Source organism: Mobula birostris, chromosome 11 (genome assembly GCF_030028105.1).
Source record: "Mobula birostris isolate sMobBir1 chromosome 11, sMobBir1.hap1, whole genome shotgun sequence".
NCBI lineage: Eukaryota > Metazoa > Chordata > Chondrichthyes > Myliobatiformes > Myliobatidae > Mobula > Mobula birostris.
Genome location: NC_092380.1, coordinates 17,322,328 through 17,338,280, shown reverse-complemented (window position 1 = coordinate 17,338,280; position 15,953 = coordinate 17,322,328). Strand labels below are relative to the sequence as shown.

The 15,953-nt window shown below is 37.1% G+C and overlaps 1 protein-coding gene across 6 annotated transcripts in view; it reads left to right on the top strand.

Annotated features, from left to right (window-relative positions):
* The window catches only part of LOC140204882 (putative RNA-binding protein Luc7-like 2), a 55,395-nt gene that overhangs the window by 23,927 nt on the left and 15,515 nt on the right, over window positions 1-15,953 (top strand). For 4 of the 6 annotated variants that reach the window (XM_072271780.1, XM_072271784.1, XM_072271785.1 and 1 more), the window contains 4 exons: window positions 4,748-4,858; window positions 7,932-8,075; window positions 11,629-11,667; window positions 14,442-14,618. In XM_072271780.1, coding sequence (XP_072127881.1) covers window positions 4,748-4,858; window positions 7,932-8,075; window positions 11,629-11,667; window positions 14,442-14,618 — 471 coding nt within the window. The remainder of the gene's footprint in view (window positions 1-4,747; window positions 4,859-7,931; window positions 8,076-11,628; window positions 11,668-14,441; window positions 14,619-15,953) is intronic. The other 2 variants (XM_072271781.1, XM_072271786.1) reach the window with 1 other exon arrangement.

Here is a 15,953-nt window from a genome sequence, read left to right as displayed (position 1 = left end):
ACTACTTAGTTAGTGACATCACCAATGGCATCCCAAAGTCCTTTCACTGTTTAGAAAACACAAGTCAGAAGTGTGACCTGGTTGAGAGCAGCTACAAAATATTCATGTTTCTTGGATTTCCCGCATCTGCAGATTTTCTTTTGTTTGTGAAACATTCATCACTGCTGGATTTACCTATTGTGGGCATACTTTTACCAAAGGAATGGAATATTAAAGACAATGGCTCACTACCACCTTCTCAAGACTTGTAAGAGATGAACATTAAATGCTGGTCTTGGCAGCAATGTTCTCAGCCCAGAAAATGAATGAAAGAAGATGAACCTGTTATTCCTACTCTCCGACTATCCATGGTCCTTACCAGGTTGATGGTTTGTCTTCAGTTCATTAAGCTTTGATTTTAACTTCTGAAAGTTTATGTAAACTGGGTTCATCAGTGTCCCCTAGCTGTAGTTGCCTCCTTAACTTAAATTGTGTGTATTAAGGGTAATTTAACATTACAAATAATGTTGCATTTCTGAAAATAGCTCGCTTGGATTATCATCCACTGTTCTGGTTGCTGCATTACAGGAAGGATGTAGAGATTTGGAGAGAGTGCAAAAGAGATTTGCAGGGATGTTGCCTGGAATACAGAGTATATAGGGAGGTTGGACAAACTTGGGTTGCTTTCTTTGGAGCATTGGCAGCTGAGGGGCAACTGATGGAAGTTTTAGAATTCTGAAAGGCATGAATGGGGAGGATGATCAGGTTTTTCCCCCAGGGTGGAGGTAACAGATACTTCCAGATGTGTCTTTGTGGTGGGAGTGGGAGGGTTTGGAAGAGTTTTGCTGACCAGAAGTGGTAGGTGCCTGGGAATGCACTGCCAAGAGATATGTCAGAGGCAGATACAATGGCCTTTGGATTATTACATGAACAGATAGGGAATGGATGAATAGAGACCATGTACAGGCAGATGGAAATGTGGGTAAATTCGTTAGTACCTAGGGCCTGTTCCTGTGTTGTATTGTTTCATGTTTGGAGATTCTTCAAATGTTGGTGTGTATTTTTCTCTTCTGACGATGATGTTCTTGCTTGTCTACAACTGAAAAATCTAGGCAGAGTTCTGGAGTTCATATCAACTGTGATCTCTGGCCTTCAAAAGAATTAGTATGCATTCTTTGAAATGGGAAAAAACATCCTTTTAGCCAACCTAATTACAGTGAGTTACGGTTAATTGGACCATCAGTTAATCAGGGCAGCTACTTATTTGGAAAAATTCTTAAAGAACAAAAAAAATTGAGAAAATGGCCTAGAATGCTTTTATTTATTTGGGACAATATGCTGCTTAATTGGGACAGGAGACTGTTGTTAAAGAGTTTCTAATTAGCATCAGTTGTGTGCAGTTGTGTGACCACTACGCTGTGCTTAGAACAAACTTTTTAAATAGCATCAGCTGTGTGTGTTTGTATTCAAAAAGCAGCAATTTTTGGCATCAATAGTTGGAAAGTAATAAGCAGTAAGACAATTCCAGACTGTTTTAGTCACCGCTGTTTCAAGCATTCAGGATTGGAGATGTTGGAAACGTCTGGGAGTGAGAATGAAACAATTTCACTACTTCAAGTTAGGAGTTACGAAGAATTTGAAGGTATCTTGAATGTTACAATGAAAATGAAGATTTGGAGGATGTAATCAATGAAAGCATTGTATGAAGGTAGTCCATTATCTGCACTAGCTGTCTGCGTTGATTTTGCCCATTTAGTCAATAAAAGAATATGGCTTTGAGCACTGGATGAATTACTGGAACAGTTCTATAGTACTGCTGTAGTACTGGTAGTGTTCTAATTTGTTTTTATTTCATTTAAATACATAATTTTTTAACTCAGTTAAACGGTAGTTTGTCTTTATTTTAATACCTTTTTAACTATTTCCATTAAACATCAGCTAATTGGACAGACGCTAAAATGTACTGGTCTGGATCTGTCCTGTTTAACTTGAATCCACTGTAATTACTGTACTCACATACAAACTCTTTAACTTTATGTACATGAGGACCAGCATACATTAATTTCATACTGTTTAAATATTCTGCATTTGTATTCCACCTATCAAAATGGATAATATTTTTCTACATTGTATTGCATTTCCAATCTTTTTCCCTCTCCTGCTTAATCTGCCTAAATATCTTTTGCAGACATTTTGTGTCTATCTCACAACTTAATTTCTTATAACTCTTTGTTTTTCTATCACCAATTGATATTAAAAATATTTTATGCAGTATTCCTGGAAGATACTAGGAATAAGGTCCTAGGCTGTCCAACCTCCTCTTACAACTCAGTCCCTTGAGTCCTCCTAACCTTCTTGTAAATAACACCTGTACTCTTTCCAGTTGAATAACAGATTTCCTACAGCAGTGTGACCACACTGTACACAATACTCCTAAGTAAATTCTCGCCAGCGTTCTATACAGCCTCACAATGACCTCCCAACTTTTACATTCAGTGCCCTGGCTTATGAAGGCTTACATGCCAAAAGCAGCCTTCGTCTCCCTTTCTACCCATGACTCCACTTTCAGTAAACTAAGTACTTGTGCTGCAAGATCCCTCTGTTGTACAGCACTCCCGAGATCCCTGTTATTCACTGTGAAAATCCTACCAGGATTTGAGTTTCCAAAACACAGCTGTATTTTGCCATTTCTTACTCAGCCGACTTTTTGATCTTCTTCATTGTCATTTGCCAACTTATTAACTACGTCTCATCACAAACAAGAGGAAATCTGCAGATGCTGGAAATTCAAGCAACACACACAAAATGCTGGAGGAACTCAGCAGGCCAGGCAGCATCTATAGAAAAAAAGTACAGTCGACATTTTGGGCTGAAATCCTGTGTCTTGTACATTGTTACCCAACAATGGACCCAATGCCAATCCCTGAGTTACACTACTAGTCATGGGCCTACAGACTGAAAAACAATCTTCCACCATCACCTTCTGCTTCTACTATCAAGCCAGTTGTGTTTCCAGTAAGATTACATGTGATCTAACTTTCCTAGAGTAGTCCACCAGTGGAACCTGTATAAGGCCTTACTGAAGTCTATATAAACATAAAAATGTAGCACGGATAAGCCATCTGACCCGCTGAACCTGCTTCACCATTCAGTAACATCATGGCTGATCAGGCCTTGGATTTAGTTCCACCTGCCTGCCTTTTCCCCATAACCCTTAATTTCCCTACAATGTAATAATCTGTCAAATTGTGTCTTAAATATATTTAAGAAGGTAGCTTCTTCCTGCTTCTCTGGGCAGAGAATTTCACTGTTTCACATCTCTCTGAGGCAAGCATTTTTTCCTCATCTATGTCTTAAGATACATGCATCTTACCTGTCTTTTTCATTATTTAGGGCATCCTCTCATTCATCTGAATTCTTAGGCGACTTAGTCTCTCCTCATATCTCAGTTTCCTCCTCATCTTCAGAATCAACCTCGTGAACCTTCTCTGAATCCACCCTCCCCTCCCAAACCCCCACCAAACTAGTTTAGACCCTCAGTGGTAGCACTGAAAATAAAACATTGATTTCTTGTAAACTCAAGTAATAGTGCCACACCATAATGATGCATTCAGCTAATGGGGAAAAGACATGCTTGATCTGTATGTGGTTTGAAAGTACTAAATTTCATGAAGCAAGCCTGTGATCATCAAGAGGCTTGTTTCTGTTTTGCCCTACATTGGAGATTGCCATGTGAGCAGCAGAGTGGTGCAGCTGGTGGAGCCACTACCACCCACCCTGACTTTGTGCATGGAATTTGAATGTACTTCCTCTGACCACGTGAATTTCCCCCAAATTGTCCAGTTTCCTCCCACATTTTAAATTCATACAAGTTAGTAGACTAATTAGGCATTGTCTTAAAACAGGATTAATGTCAATGGGTGGTTAATGGTTCACGTGGACTTGGTAGGCTGAGGTGTCTTTTTCAGTGCTGTGTCAGCACTCTATTGGATTAGATTAGGTTAGATTAGATTCAACTTTATTGTCATACAGATACAGATACAAAGACAATGAAATGCATTTAGCATCTGACCAGAAATGCAAAGAATATTGTTATTTACAAAATAACTGCGAATTAGAAAAAAGTGCTACAGCACACAAATATAAAAGTACTGAGACAGTACGATACAGATGCAATACTGCTTAGCACTGTGATGTGAGGTTCAGCAGTGTCACAGCCTCAGGGAAGAAGCTCTTCCTGTGCCTGCTGGTGCAGGAACGGAGGTTCCTGTAGCGCCTACTGGATGGGAGGAGAGTAAAAAGTCAATGGTTAGGGTGAGATGCATCCCTGATAATGCTTTTCGCTCTGCCCAGGCAGCGTTTATGGTAGATGTTCTCAATGGTGGGCAATTGGGTGCCGATAATCCGCTGGGCAGTTTTCACCACACGCTGGAGTGCATTGCGGTCCGATACGGGACAATTGCCATATCACACTGAGTTGCATTTGGTGAGTATGCTCTCAATGGTACAGTGGTAAAAGTCCGCCAGTATCCTGGGACAGAAGTGAGCTTTCTTCATGCTCTGCAGGAAATAAAGGCGCTGTTGCGCCTTTTGATCAGGATAGAGAAGTTCGGGGACCAGGTGAGATCCTCAGAAATGTGGACACCAAGGAATTTGAAGTTTGATACATGCTCCACTACAGTGCTGTTAGACAGTGCTTGTATCCAAATTGGTCATTGACTTCAAATCTTCCAAGATCTAACTTAATTTATTATTGTTTCTTTTTAAGGCAATGGATCACTTGCAGTCATTTATCACAGACTGTGATAGAAGAACAGAAATTGCAAAGAAAAGGTTGGCAGAAACCCAAGAAGAGATCAGTGCAGAGGTGGCAGCAAAGGTATAATCCATCCTAGTCATTATTAAATTCAAGAATAACCTACAAAATAACATGATAATTTATAGAGTAGAATGGCAGTTGGAAAGCAAATTGCTAGTTTCAATTGAAAGTTGAAAAATTTATGTAAACGTATTCTTGTATTGATCAGTTTAACTCTGTTTCTCACATTTGTTTTAAATTAACTTCTGAAGTTCATAAGACTATAAATTTAGCGTGTGCTTAAAGATATAACAAATTGGAAATATTTTGATTTTATTGTTCTGTTATTATTTATATAACAACATTTGTTTATCTGCCACAATCCGCTCTTGGATTGTCAATTTGGCACACTTGAACTCTGAAATTTTTTTTGAACTAATCAAAAGCTTTTGTCAGTTTTACACTCCAGATGTTAAAAAGCTGATGATTTTTGAAACTTACAGCAATTTGTTCTTGGTCTTGTGATTTTTTTTTTGAAATGATAACTTTTTTATAATCTGCTAAAACATAGTTCCCTCTTAGATCTGGCCATCAATGTTATAAGATGATTCAAAGAAATAAGTACTTGAATCGTAGTCAGAACTAAGCAATTACAGTTACGTACAATATGATTATTGAATAGGATTGGTTTTATCCCAATACAGTACACCCCTGCATTGCTGAGGAATTACATTCCTGGAAAGCCATCTGTATTGCTTTTTTTGTAAGGCAAATCTTTTTTTTAAGGCTAATGTTAGTTAGTTTATTTTCCTGCATAAATTCCTAAGAGCAAAACTCTATTCCCTATCTCAAAACTTTTTGATGGTGATCTGTGAATTCTGAAAAGGCAAATTTTCATTACCTGAACTATTATGTTATTAAGGTAATTAAACTACCAAATGCATTTCCTTTGGCTATATTAATTGAAATGTATTTATTCTATTAGCTGCCACCTTAAAAATAATGTTAAATTGCCATTGTTCATGATCGTACTTGCATTACTTTGTCAATCTCTCTGTTCTGATTAGCAGGAAGTTAACTTTTGTGACAGTATAATATAGATCTCATTAATGGTGAGGGCTTGACACTATTAGATGTTAACGGAAAGGTTTTTTATATAAAGTAGTGCAATTTTTTTCAGTTCATTTTTCACCAAATATCTTTCAACCATAGCTTTGAAAATTACAGTTACAAAAGCCTATCCTTAGGCTTGCAGGTAAATTTGGAAAACTATTGTCAAGCAAGGACAGATAGATTTAAAAAAATGCATGTTCTGATCTTTCTTATTGAATGTTTTTCATCTTCAACATCACTGTGAATAATAGTTTACTTTATCCTTCCCCAGTCAAAGCTTCATAATCCTGACTGTTGTTTACTGAGTCCTCTGCAGATGTGCTTCCACAAAAGCTGCTTAAAACTGGGATGTGGTTCTGGTCTTTTTGAGTTTTTGACCAATTAGTAGTTATATCACAAAAAGTTTATTGACTACTATAAGTGAAAAATGAGTAATTTGGTGGAACTGGCTTTTTAAATCCATTGCATTTTATTGTATTGTGTTCAAATATGTTCATTAATTTACAGAAAGTTGCAGTACAGAAGTGTTCAACCTTTTGGCTTAAACTTCTAAATTTCTGCATTTAATTTGTAACTCTTGTTCCTCAGGCCCCAGTGAACTCCTGTTTAAAAATAATATTCATGTTATTAGTTTCTATTTATTTTCTGATAGAGCACACTGATTCAATATTCTAGTGAAGGGAAATAAGTTAATTTCTTCAATCTAGATGATTTTTATCATTGATTATAAATTTGACTGGTCTACGTGGCACGAGGAAAATATATATCTAATGCTATGACTCCACCAAAGCCATGATAACTTGAAAGCCTGCATCTTCTGAGTTCCATGGAACGTGACCTTTACTTTTCAATTTTTTTTCATTACTAGTCTTAACAACTGTGCTAGCACCCTGATAATCTTTACTGTACTCTTTTTAAGATCTTGCCATTTTCCTGAATTATGTTGCCCAGAATTATTCACTGTATTCCAGCAGAGGCAACAGTAGTTTATAAAGTTATGGCATGATTTCTTTATATTTTTATTTAGTGACTCCAATCACTGATCTAAATAACTCCAATGTTTTTTGTTGTCAACTTGCATGCTATCTTGAATTGTGTTTCTGGACAATAGTATCTTTTTTTTTCCTGTGCTATACTTTACAAAATAATGTATCAACTTTTCATGTTAGGCCTTCCCAAGGGTATCACTTTACTTTCTATGTGCAGAACTCCAATAGATGGTCTTCTGCTTATTTCGCCATTTTTACCATCCTGAATCTTGTGTCTACTACTCTTAAGTTTCAAATCATCAGCAAACGTAATGCTGCTCCATATTCTCTAGTCTGCCATTTATTTTAAAAAATGCAGAGAAATGGCCTTTGTAGCTAACTTTTGGGAAGCACCTCTGTAAGCTACATCCTGGTCTACAGAATATTCATTGATTACAAATTACCTTCCACCTATTATTCTGCCCATTTTGTATCTATATTGTCACTCTCCTCTGGGAGAGTGCACATATCGTGTTGTTTTAGAAAATGAGGCAACAAAGCAGAATTTGAGAGGAATCTCAGAATTCTCCAAATCACCAACCTTTTGGAAACCACCAGGACATCCCATAGTTACTGTGTATTGCCCTATTGTAGATGGATAACTGCAGAGTTGGGATGGTGGTGGAGGGCTGTTTTTAGTGGGTATGTATGAGAGAATAGTTAGTAAGAAAAAGGAGTAAGGGGATCAGATTGACAGGACTCTGTGAGACACACCAAAAACTCCATGGTCAAACAGCTAGAAAAACTTGGGAATAATTCTATTGATTTAGTTTTAGTGCAGTATAGGAACCTTGTTGATACCTATTCCATTCCAAAGTCTGTATTCAGCTGCTATGCACCCCTGGTCAGCCTTCTACTAACTTGTTAAAAATTTGTTCAGGTTAATGATACACTGGCTGCTACTCCAATTTGTACCCACTACTTTCCAACTGAAAGTTTTTGTTCTTGATTATAGTTTATTGCATCATCTGCTTTTGTGATGAAGATTACATGCCTTTTTATTTTTTACTTAGGCTGAGCGAGTTCATGAACTAAATGAGGAAATTGGAAAGCTACTAGCCAAGGCAGAGCAGTTGGGAGCTGAAGGAAATGTTGAAGAATCTCAGAAGGTCATGGAAGAAGTAGAGAAGGCAAGAGCAAAGAAGAGGGAAGCTGAGGTAAGAAAATAACTTATGCTGTTGATTTGTTTTTAATCCTTCAATTTCGTAAAGTTTTTCTGCATTGTGTGGAAGTGTGAAACTTACCCACTTTGAATTCTTTATTTTTTCCCATAAATAAGAGCTCAATTTGGTATTTAAGCAATGAAATTTGAATGTTTATTTCAATTTGAAATGCCAATTGTGCAAAAGTTTATTAAAACAGTGTCTTTTAGAATTCTCCAAAAATGTAAATTGCAAGCTGTGATTTACGTGGGAAAAAATGTGGCACCAAACGTGTTAAAAATTACACTTTTTAATGCTAGTTTGCCAAGTTAGGTTGACATGGCAAATAAAATTGTAACTTTTTTTTGGAGACAATTGGCAGTGGTTCTTTATTCAATAAAATTTATATGGTTACAGGCAGCACCTGTAGGTAATCTGAGCAATCCTGAGGAGAAATCTAATCTTGTTAGTATCAGGCAGTTTCTCCATGCAACCCCACCCCATCGTCATTTAGATTACAGATAGATACGTAATTTCAGGAATTGATTTCATAAAAAAATTGTCATCCCCAATAAATTATGCAAATACATTGATTATTGAACTTGCACCATTTTCTTGGTGTGTAGACTGGGCAGCAAACATTTGTTTTATTTATTTTACAGCTTATCTGTGTTCTGATTTCCAGTATTGTTATAATGACATGGCAGGTTATGTCAACACTGTCCATCTGTAGTTTCACTTGTATAATTCATTATCAGGTGCCCTGGAGGCTGAAGTTCCTAAAGGGATGTTAATACTGATAGCTGATAGAGAATGTGAAGAGAGAAGGGCCAGACATGTGATGTAAAATATCTGGGTTAGTTGTTTCAAGCTATCCAATTTATTATGTGTGTACTTGTATCGATATTTTAGAAATGGTAATTTTAGGTTTCAGTGTTGATGAAAGGTTGTCATTGAACAAGTTGGCTGAATCAGTTTTATATTCCTAGGTGTCAACCCTGTAAAGTACAATATATTTAATAAAATTCTTGGTTCTCACAGTAATTCCCAACTTATTGCAAAATATAAAGCTACAGCCAGCTTGTAATCAGTTGCAAAGGCTGCAAAGGATTATTGATGATTCACTGGAGAAGCAGAACAACTTTAATAAATTTATATTAGAGATTGTATTAGATCCTTTTTTGTGTAGTAATTAAAAACAATTGTTTTTTTAAATAATACTTTTGTTTAAATTACTGTCTAGAGCAGCTCACACCAGTAGTTATTAGTTCTAAGATTGAAAGTAACTTTCTGCCTCTCTAACCCAGATGAGAACTAAAATAATGAATCAGAATCAGGTTTAATATCACTGGGATATATTGTGAAATTTGTTGTTTTGCGGCAACAATACACTGCAATACATAGTAATAGACACTATAAATTACAATAAGAAGTGTGTATGTGTGTGTGTATATATATATAAATAAGATAAGAGTAGTGCAAAAAGAGAGGGGGAGAGAAAAAGAAAAAAAACTACTGGGTTCATTGTCCATTCAGAAATCTGATGACAGATGAGTAAAAGCTGTTCCTGAAACGTTGGCTGTGTTTTCAGGCTCCCGTACCTTCTCCCTGATGGTAGCATTGAGAAGGGGGCAAGTCCTGGGTGATAGGGTCCTCAATGATGGATGTCACCTTTTTGAGGCATCAACTTCTGAAGGTGTCCTGGATACTGGGGGAGGCTAGTGCCTATGATGGAGCTGGCTGACTTTACAACTTTCTGCAGCCTTTTCTAGTCCTGTGCAGTGGCCCCGCCATACCAGATGTAACCAGTTAGAATGCTTTCCAGGTTACATCTGTCAAAATTTGTGAGTATCTTTGGTGACGTACCAATTCTCCTCAAACTCCTAATTGAAATAAGCCACTGTCGTGCCTTCTTTGTAATTAGATCAAAAGGTAGGACCCAGGATAGAGCCTCGTTGATGTTGACCCCCCAAGAACTTGAAACTGCTCACCCTTACCACTTCTAATCCCTTGATGAGGATTGATGTGTGTTCCCTCAACTTGCCCTTCCTGAAGTCTACAATCCATTCCTTGGTCTTACTGACATTGAATGCAAGGTTGTTGCTGCGACCCCACTCAACCAGCTGATCTGTCTCACTCCTGAACACATCCTTATCACCGTCTGAACTTCTGCCAACAATATTTGTGTCACTGGCAATTTTATAGATGGCGTTTGAGTTGTGCCTAGTCACACAGTCGTGAGTGCAGGGAGAGTAGAGCAAAGGGTTAAGCACACATCCTTGAGGTGTGCTAGTGTTCATGTCAGCGAGGAGGAGGTTATTTCTGACCCACACAAACTGTAGTCTCCCGGTGAAGAAGGCAAGGATCCAGAAGGAGGTATAGGGGTAACACACACAAAATGCAGGAGGAACTCGGCATTTTGTGTGTGTTACTTGGATTTCCAGCATCTGCAGATTTTTTTTTTGTTTGGTTTCTAGTTTTGTTCCCATGCAGATCTAATTTCTTTCTCATTTCCCTCCTGAATATTCATGAGGGTAATGTTCCCAATAAAGGCTCTATTTTCTAGAGTGGCTTTATTTTTTTCCAGAATAAAAATGGTTATCTTTTTTCCAGAAACATTTGTTTTTAAAAGTAATTCCTTTGAGATTGACCACTTTTGTATAAAAATTGAACATTTTCCATTCTGGGTTATCATTGTGTTGCTTTTTTTATCTGGGTGTATATGGCTTGTGTGTGTGAGTGTGTGCACGCATGTGTGTGTTTGGGGTACTCTATACTAACTAACATAGGTCACCTTATTTCTTGGAAGCATGCTTTTGTCATTTGGAAATTAATGACTATTTCCTTTAGTGAGCAGCCTTTAAATATTAAAGGGAATCACTTAAAGGAATGCAAAGCCACCCTTACCCCTCTGATGAATACCTAGCAAAGTAAAGTTTCTTGAGATGCTGCACAAATGACGCATACAAGTTTTTAAAAATTAAATTCATCATTCAAATCCATTGGGTCATTAAGAATCACAGAGAGCTTAGTTAGAAACAAAATGCACAATTTTATGTTTTCCGCTTCATAAGAAGGCACTACAGCAACAAAGCTAGGAATTTGCCAAATAACTGATCACTCAGCCAATAAGAAATCAGAGCAGGGTAAAATCACTTCTGTAGTTCAGTTATCTTTGAAAAGGGATTGCTCCCATCAGATTGAGGGTTCTCCCTGGAAATTATTTTGCAAGTGGGTGCTGCCTGTACCCACATCAGTTTTGAGAGGTTGGGCTCAAAAGAATTCAAAGTGAGTGAATAACCACTTTAGTTAAAATGGGGAGAACCCTGTTTGAATTATGTTCCAGAAAAATGCTATGTAATATATTTTAATGTCATTTACTCCCTGGCTTACCCAATGTTGCTAGTAAAATTGTAATTGAACTCTACCCTGTTGAATTTTTTAAAATTGATAAATCTTAATAGTTAAATCACAGTCCTCTGTCAAGTATTCTCGGCAATATGTTTTGGAGAATAACAATGTATTATGGAGAAATCCAGCTTGTAACATTGCATTTTTTCACCACCAGGGGGACACCATTGCTTCTCCTTCCTCCAGTGCATTTTGGGTAGGATGACATCACTGTGGCTGACTTGTGCTCTGTGACTGTTGTGTATATTCCACAGAATGTTCACTCATTATATGAGAGCATTTCATTATGAAGTTACAAATAAAAATGCTTTATAAGTTATATCCAGCAATCTCAGAAAGGGTACAACTTCTATTTGGTAGAACTATTACCAGGTTTTAGTGAGCTGTTTTGCCACCTCTTATCAGATACGTGCATAAATAGATGTTATGTAACGAATATCATAGTCAAGGTGTTGTCTATGAAGTATGAATGTGTATGCGTGTCTGACTGCATGATCTGGGCAGGGAAAAAACTCAGTTCAGGCTGCTATTTGTAGCTAATTTTTAATCTTCAAATTGTGAACAAAGAAACATTCTAAACTTTTTTGTTGCATTTAATTCTTGTGATTTGTCAGGCTTTAGGTTAAGTGATAATATAGGAAGTAGGCTTCACAAAGGTGCCACCCCATATATGGGAGGTCCCTGGATACACAGAGTAAATATTCCCCCCAAGAATTGAATTGTGCTTAAAAATAAAATCAACATTTTAGGTTTGAGTTGCATTTTGGAGACCTGCATGTAATCTAGCAGGGCACTTGAGGGAGAAACTGTTGGAAAACTTTCAGGTGCTCCTCCAGATCAGCATTAAATATGTCTAAACACACATGAAATCTCTTTTAGTGTTCTGACGAGCACCATTTTACTTGGATGTAGTTTGACTTCTGTAATAGTGACCAATGATATTTCATTAGGTAAAAGTGAAGATCTGCTTGGGTATAAAATTAAAACCCAATCACACTACAGACAACCTCAACTTGGCTCTAGCCCATGCATTAAATGTATGGATGCCCAATCCTAACACAGTCAGGTCCCACCAGGCTTGGGTCGGGTTGTCAGCATTTTAAAAGATTGAATCTTGGCACATATGTTTATCAATAGCTGATCTGACCAAGTTCAAGTTTGTTTGGTTTTTTTTTAGGGTTTTAGATAAGGGAAAATAAAAGAAAGGGAGACATTAAAATGAAAGTCAACAGTTACAAGTTTGAAGAGACTAAGCCCAAGTGAAAAAATTGAAATATGTGGAATTGCAAAAAGAATGAATCTTTTGAGGGAAGAGATTTTATTAAAATGTTTTCTGTGGCCATACTGTATTACATTATTTAACATTTCTGATGTTCGTATAACATGATTGACATACCAAACAAATGTTTGCGACCTGATGGTGCTAGAGATTTATTGCTGCTGCCTAATGGTGAGGTAGTATTTTTAACAGGAAATTATTTTTTGAATATAGGTGTTTAGCATTTACTATAGTTTGTTTGTTCCCATGCTGTGTCTAATTTTATGATGATTGACAAAGTGCAAAGAAGTAATTGATCAGAATACAAGGTAAATGTTCAGAACATGTAAATAATGCAACATAAGGTTTAAGATGCTGATTGATAATAATCATAAGGCAATGACATGAGCAGAGTTGGGCTAATTGGCCCGTCAGGTCTGCTCCACCAGTCCATCATGGATTATCCCTCTCAACTCCATTCTCCAGCCTTCTTCCAATCACCTTTGATACCCTTACTAATCTATAACCTATCAACCTTTTGTTTTAAATATACTCAGTTATTTGGCCTCTAAAACCATCCGTAGCAATGAATTTCACAGATTCACCATCCGCTGTTAAAGAAATTCCTCCAACTCTGTTCTAAAGGGACATCCTTGTTCCCTCTGGCCCTAGACTCCCCCACTATAGGAACCATCCTCTCCATATCCTCTCTACCCAGGCCTTTCAACATTTGAAAGGTTTCAATGAGATCTCAGCGTCATGTTTAAATTCCAGCAAATACAGGCCCAGAGGTATCAATTGCTTCTCATACAGTACATTCCTGGAATCATTCTCATGAACCTCCTCTGGAGGTTAATAATAACAAATTGATATATGATTGTTGAAGCCAATGTTTGAGTCATTTTAAATGGGAGATGTTTATAATGAAGCATGACAATAAATGTATTAATGCTTCAGAAGGTTTAATCCCACAGAGAAAAATACTAGTAAGCCCTTACAAATTTAGTCGTGCGTTTATAATTAAGGAAGATAATTAGGAAATGTGCCTTCTTTACTGATACAGACTTGTAATGATATATTCATTTTTTAAAAATTTAGACCATTTTTGAACAAATATAGATTGTGACACTGTCAGGGTTGCTATTTCATAAAATATTAGGTCACACTATATTTCTGAGATGTCTTGAGCTGTTTTAATCAAAATTTATTGGAGAAAATGGGCACACAGTGAAATAAACTTCCAATATCTATTGCGTTGATCATAGTACTGTCTGAATACTAATTCTGTTTTCATAACGTTATTCTTGCTAACTACTTGAAAGCTCTCAGTCCATTGTCACTGCCATTTGTTTTCCCAGTACTCTGTTCTCTCTTAATGTCCATTAACTCCACCCTGAGCACATCAACCAGCATGCTTCAGAATGTAGGAAGAAACCGGAGCATTTGGGGGAAAACTTGCATGGTTACAGAGAGAACTATACAAAATACACCAGATAGATGAGAGAACTCCTGCATGGCTCGCTGATGTTCATTGTGTTTATTTTTAAGTGAGCAGTATTTCATGATTGAGATTTAAAATCAGCATAACAATGTTCTATTTTAAAATAGAACTTGCATCAGACTAATCAGTTTTATAAGAACAATCTCTCATGCTGACAATAAATACGCTGAGAAAGAGGATGTTACATGGTTGTTCTTGTTTCTTTTCGTAGGAGGTTTATCGGAATTCCATGCCGGCCTCCAGCTTTCAACAACAGAAATTACGAGTTTGTGAAGTGTGCTCAGCATACTTGGGTCTTCACGATAATGATCGGCGCCTTGCAGACCACTTTGGTGGGAAACTTCACCTCGGATTCATTGAAATTAGAGAGAAATTAGAAGAGTTACAGGTAAGAAATGTGGCCATTTGCTAAACTCTTGAAAATGGAGGCTAGTTACTAGGTTTTCAAATGTTTATTCTACCTAATAGCTAGCTTTTTCAGAGTTTTACTCTAATAATCCAGCATTCTCAGATTTTGGTGCCACAATAGCAGATTTTCTGGATTGTTGGATTTTACTCTTACTGAAAACACCAGAGCATTTTAAATTCATATTGTAAAATGTTACATAGTTATATAATAATTCTTTCAGTGATCCAGGGACATCTAAAGGAGATGTAGGAATAGAGACCTTTAAAGAAAAACATGGGAACGGGACTCAGTGTAAAACAAAAAGCATGGGAACAGGGACTCAGTGAGTTCAAAGGGAACACAAGGACAAGGCTCTGTGGAAGTCGCGGTAAAACAAGAGTATCCTGGGGCAGTTGTAGTCAAGCAAAGCTTTTGAAGTGAGACTGCCAAAGAGACCTCTGCTTAATACAGATGAGATAGACTGGGGTGACTGGCAGTGTGTACTCAAACCAGACGAGTGAGTGAGGCCTCTGTAGTGAGACTTTTTTAGAAAGGTCTTCCTAAAACATAGCATCCCGTTATACAATAGGGGTGCCAGAGACAGGAGAGATAATAGAAGAATGTGAAACATACTCAGCAACTAAGTCAATAGACCTTACTGACTTAAAAATATCATTGGCTGTCCACTTGAAGATTTGATTGACTTTAACACCACTATTGTGAATGATGATTGGTCTTGCGAGTAAGGAATTCAAACGTGTACAATTAATAATGATCAGTATCTGTAATTGATAAGCCAATTCTGTATAAAAATAGCAGTTTCCTGTTAGGACTTCAGAACAGTGTGGGTGACGGGTCCATGCTGTTCTTCATGTGCACAAGTAAAATTTTAAAATTGCTTCAGTTGTAAGACCATGTGTGTTCTGGGCCCATTTATTTTAGTTATTTTATTAATAGTGATGACAGTTACGTCGACAGCTTCAATAAAGTTAAAGGGGTGAGCACGCAGGGCCCCAGTTAAGGAGAACTTGAGAATAAGGCTCCAAAGAAATTGATTCCCGAACAATAGGATAGCAGATAGTTGTTTACTGTAGTTCAAATGAGGGCAGTTGAATCAGATTACAATGCAGTAGGGCTAAATTATTTTTGTGGCTATTATAACTTACAAAATATTTGAAAACTTTCCAACTAAAGGTATCAAATAATTTCCAGGAGAAGTTTTGTTCTACCAAAAAATTAATATTGAGATTTCAGAATTTATATCCAGTTCATGTTGTCCTGAGGCATAAACTTGGGTGCGCCTGAATTTTTGGTTACAAACCTATATTGCATTTT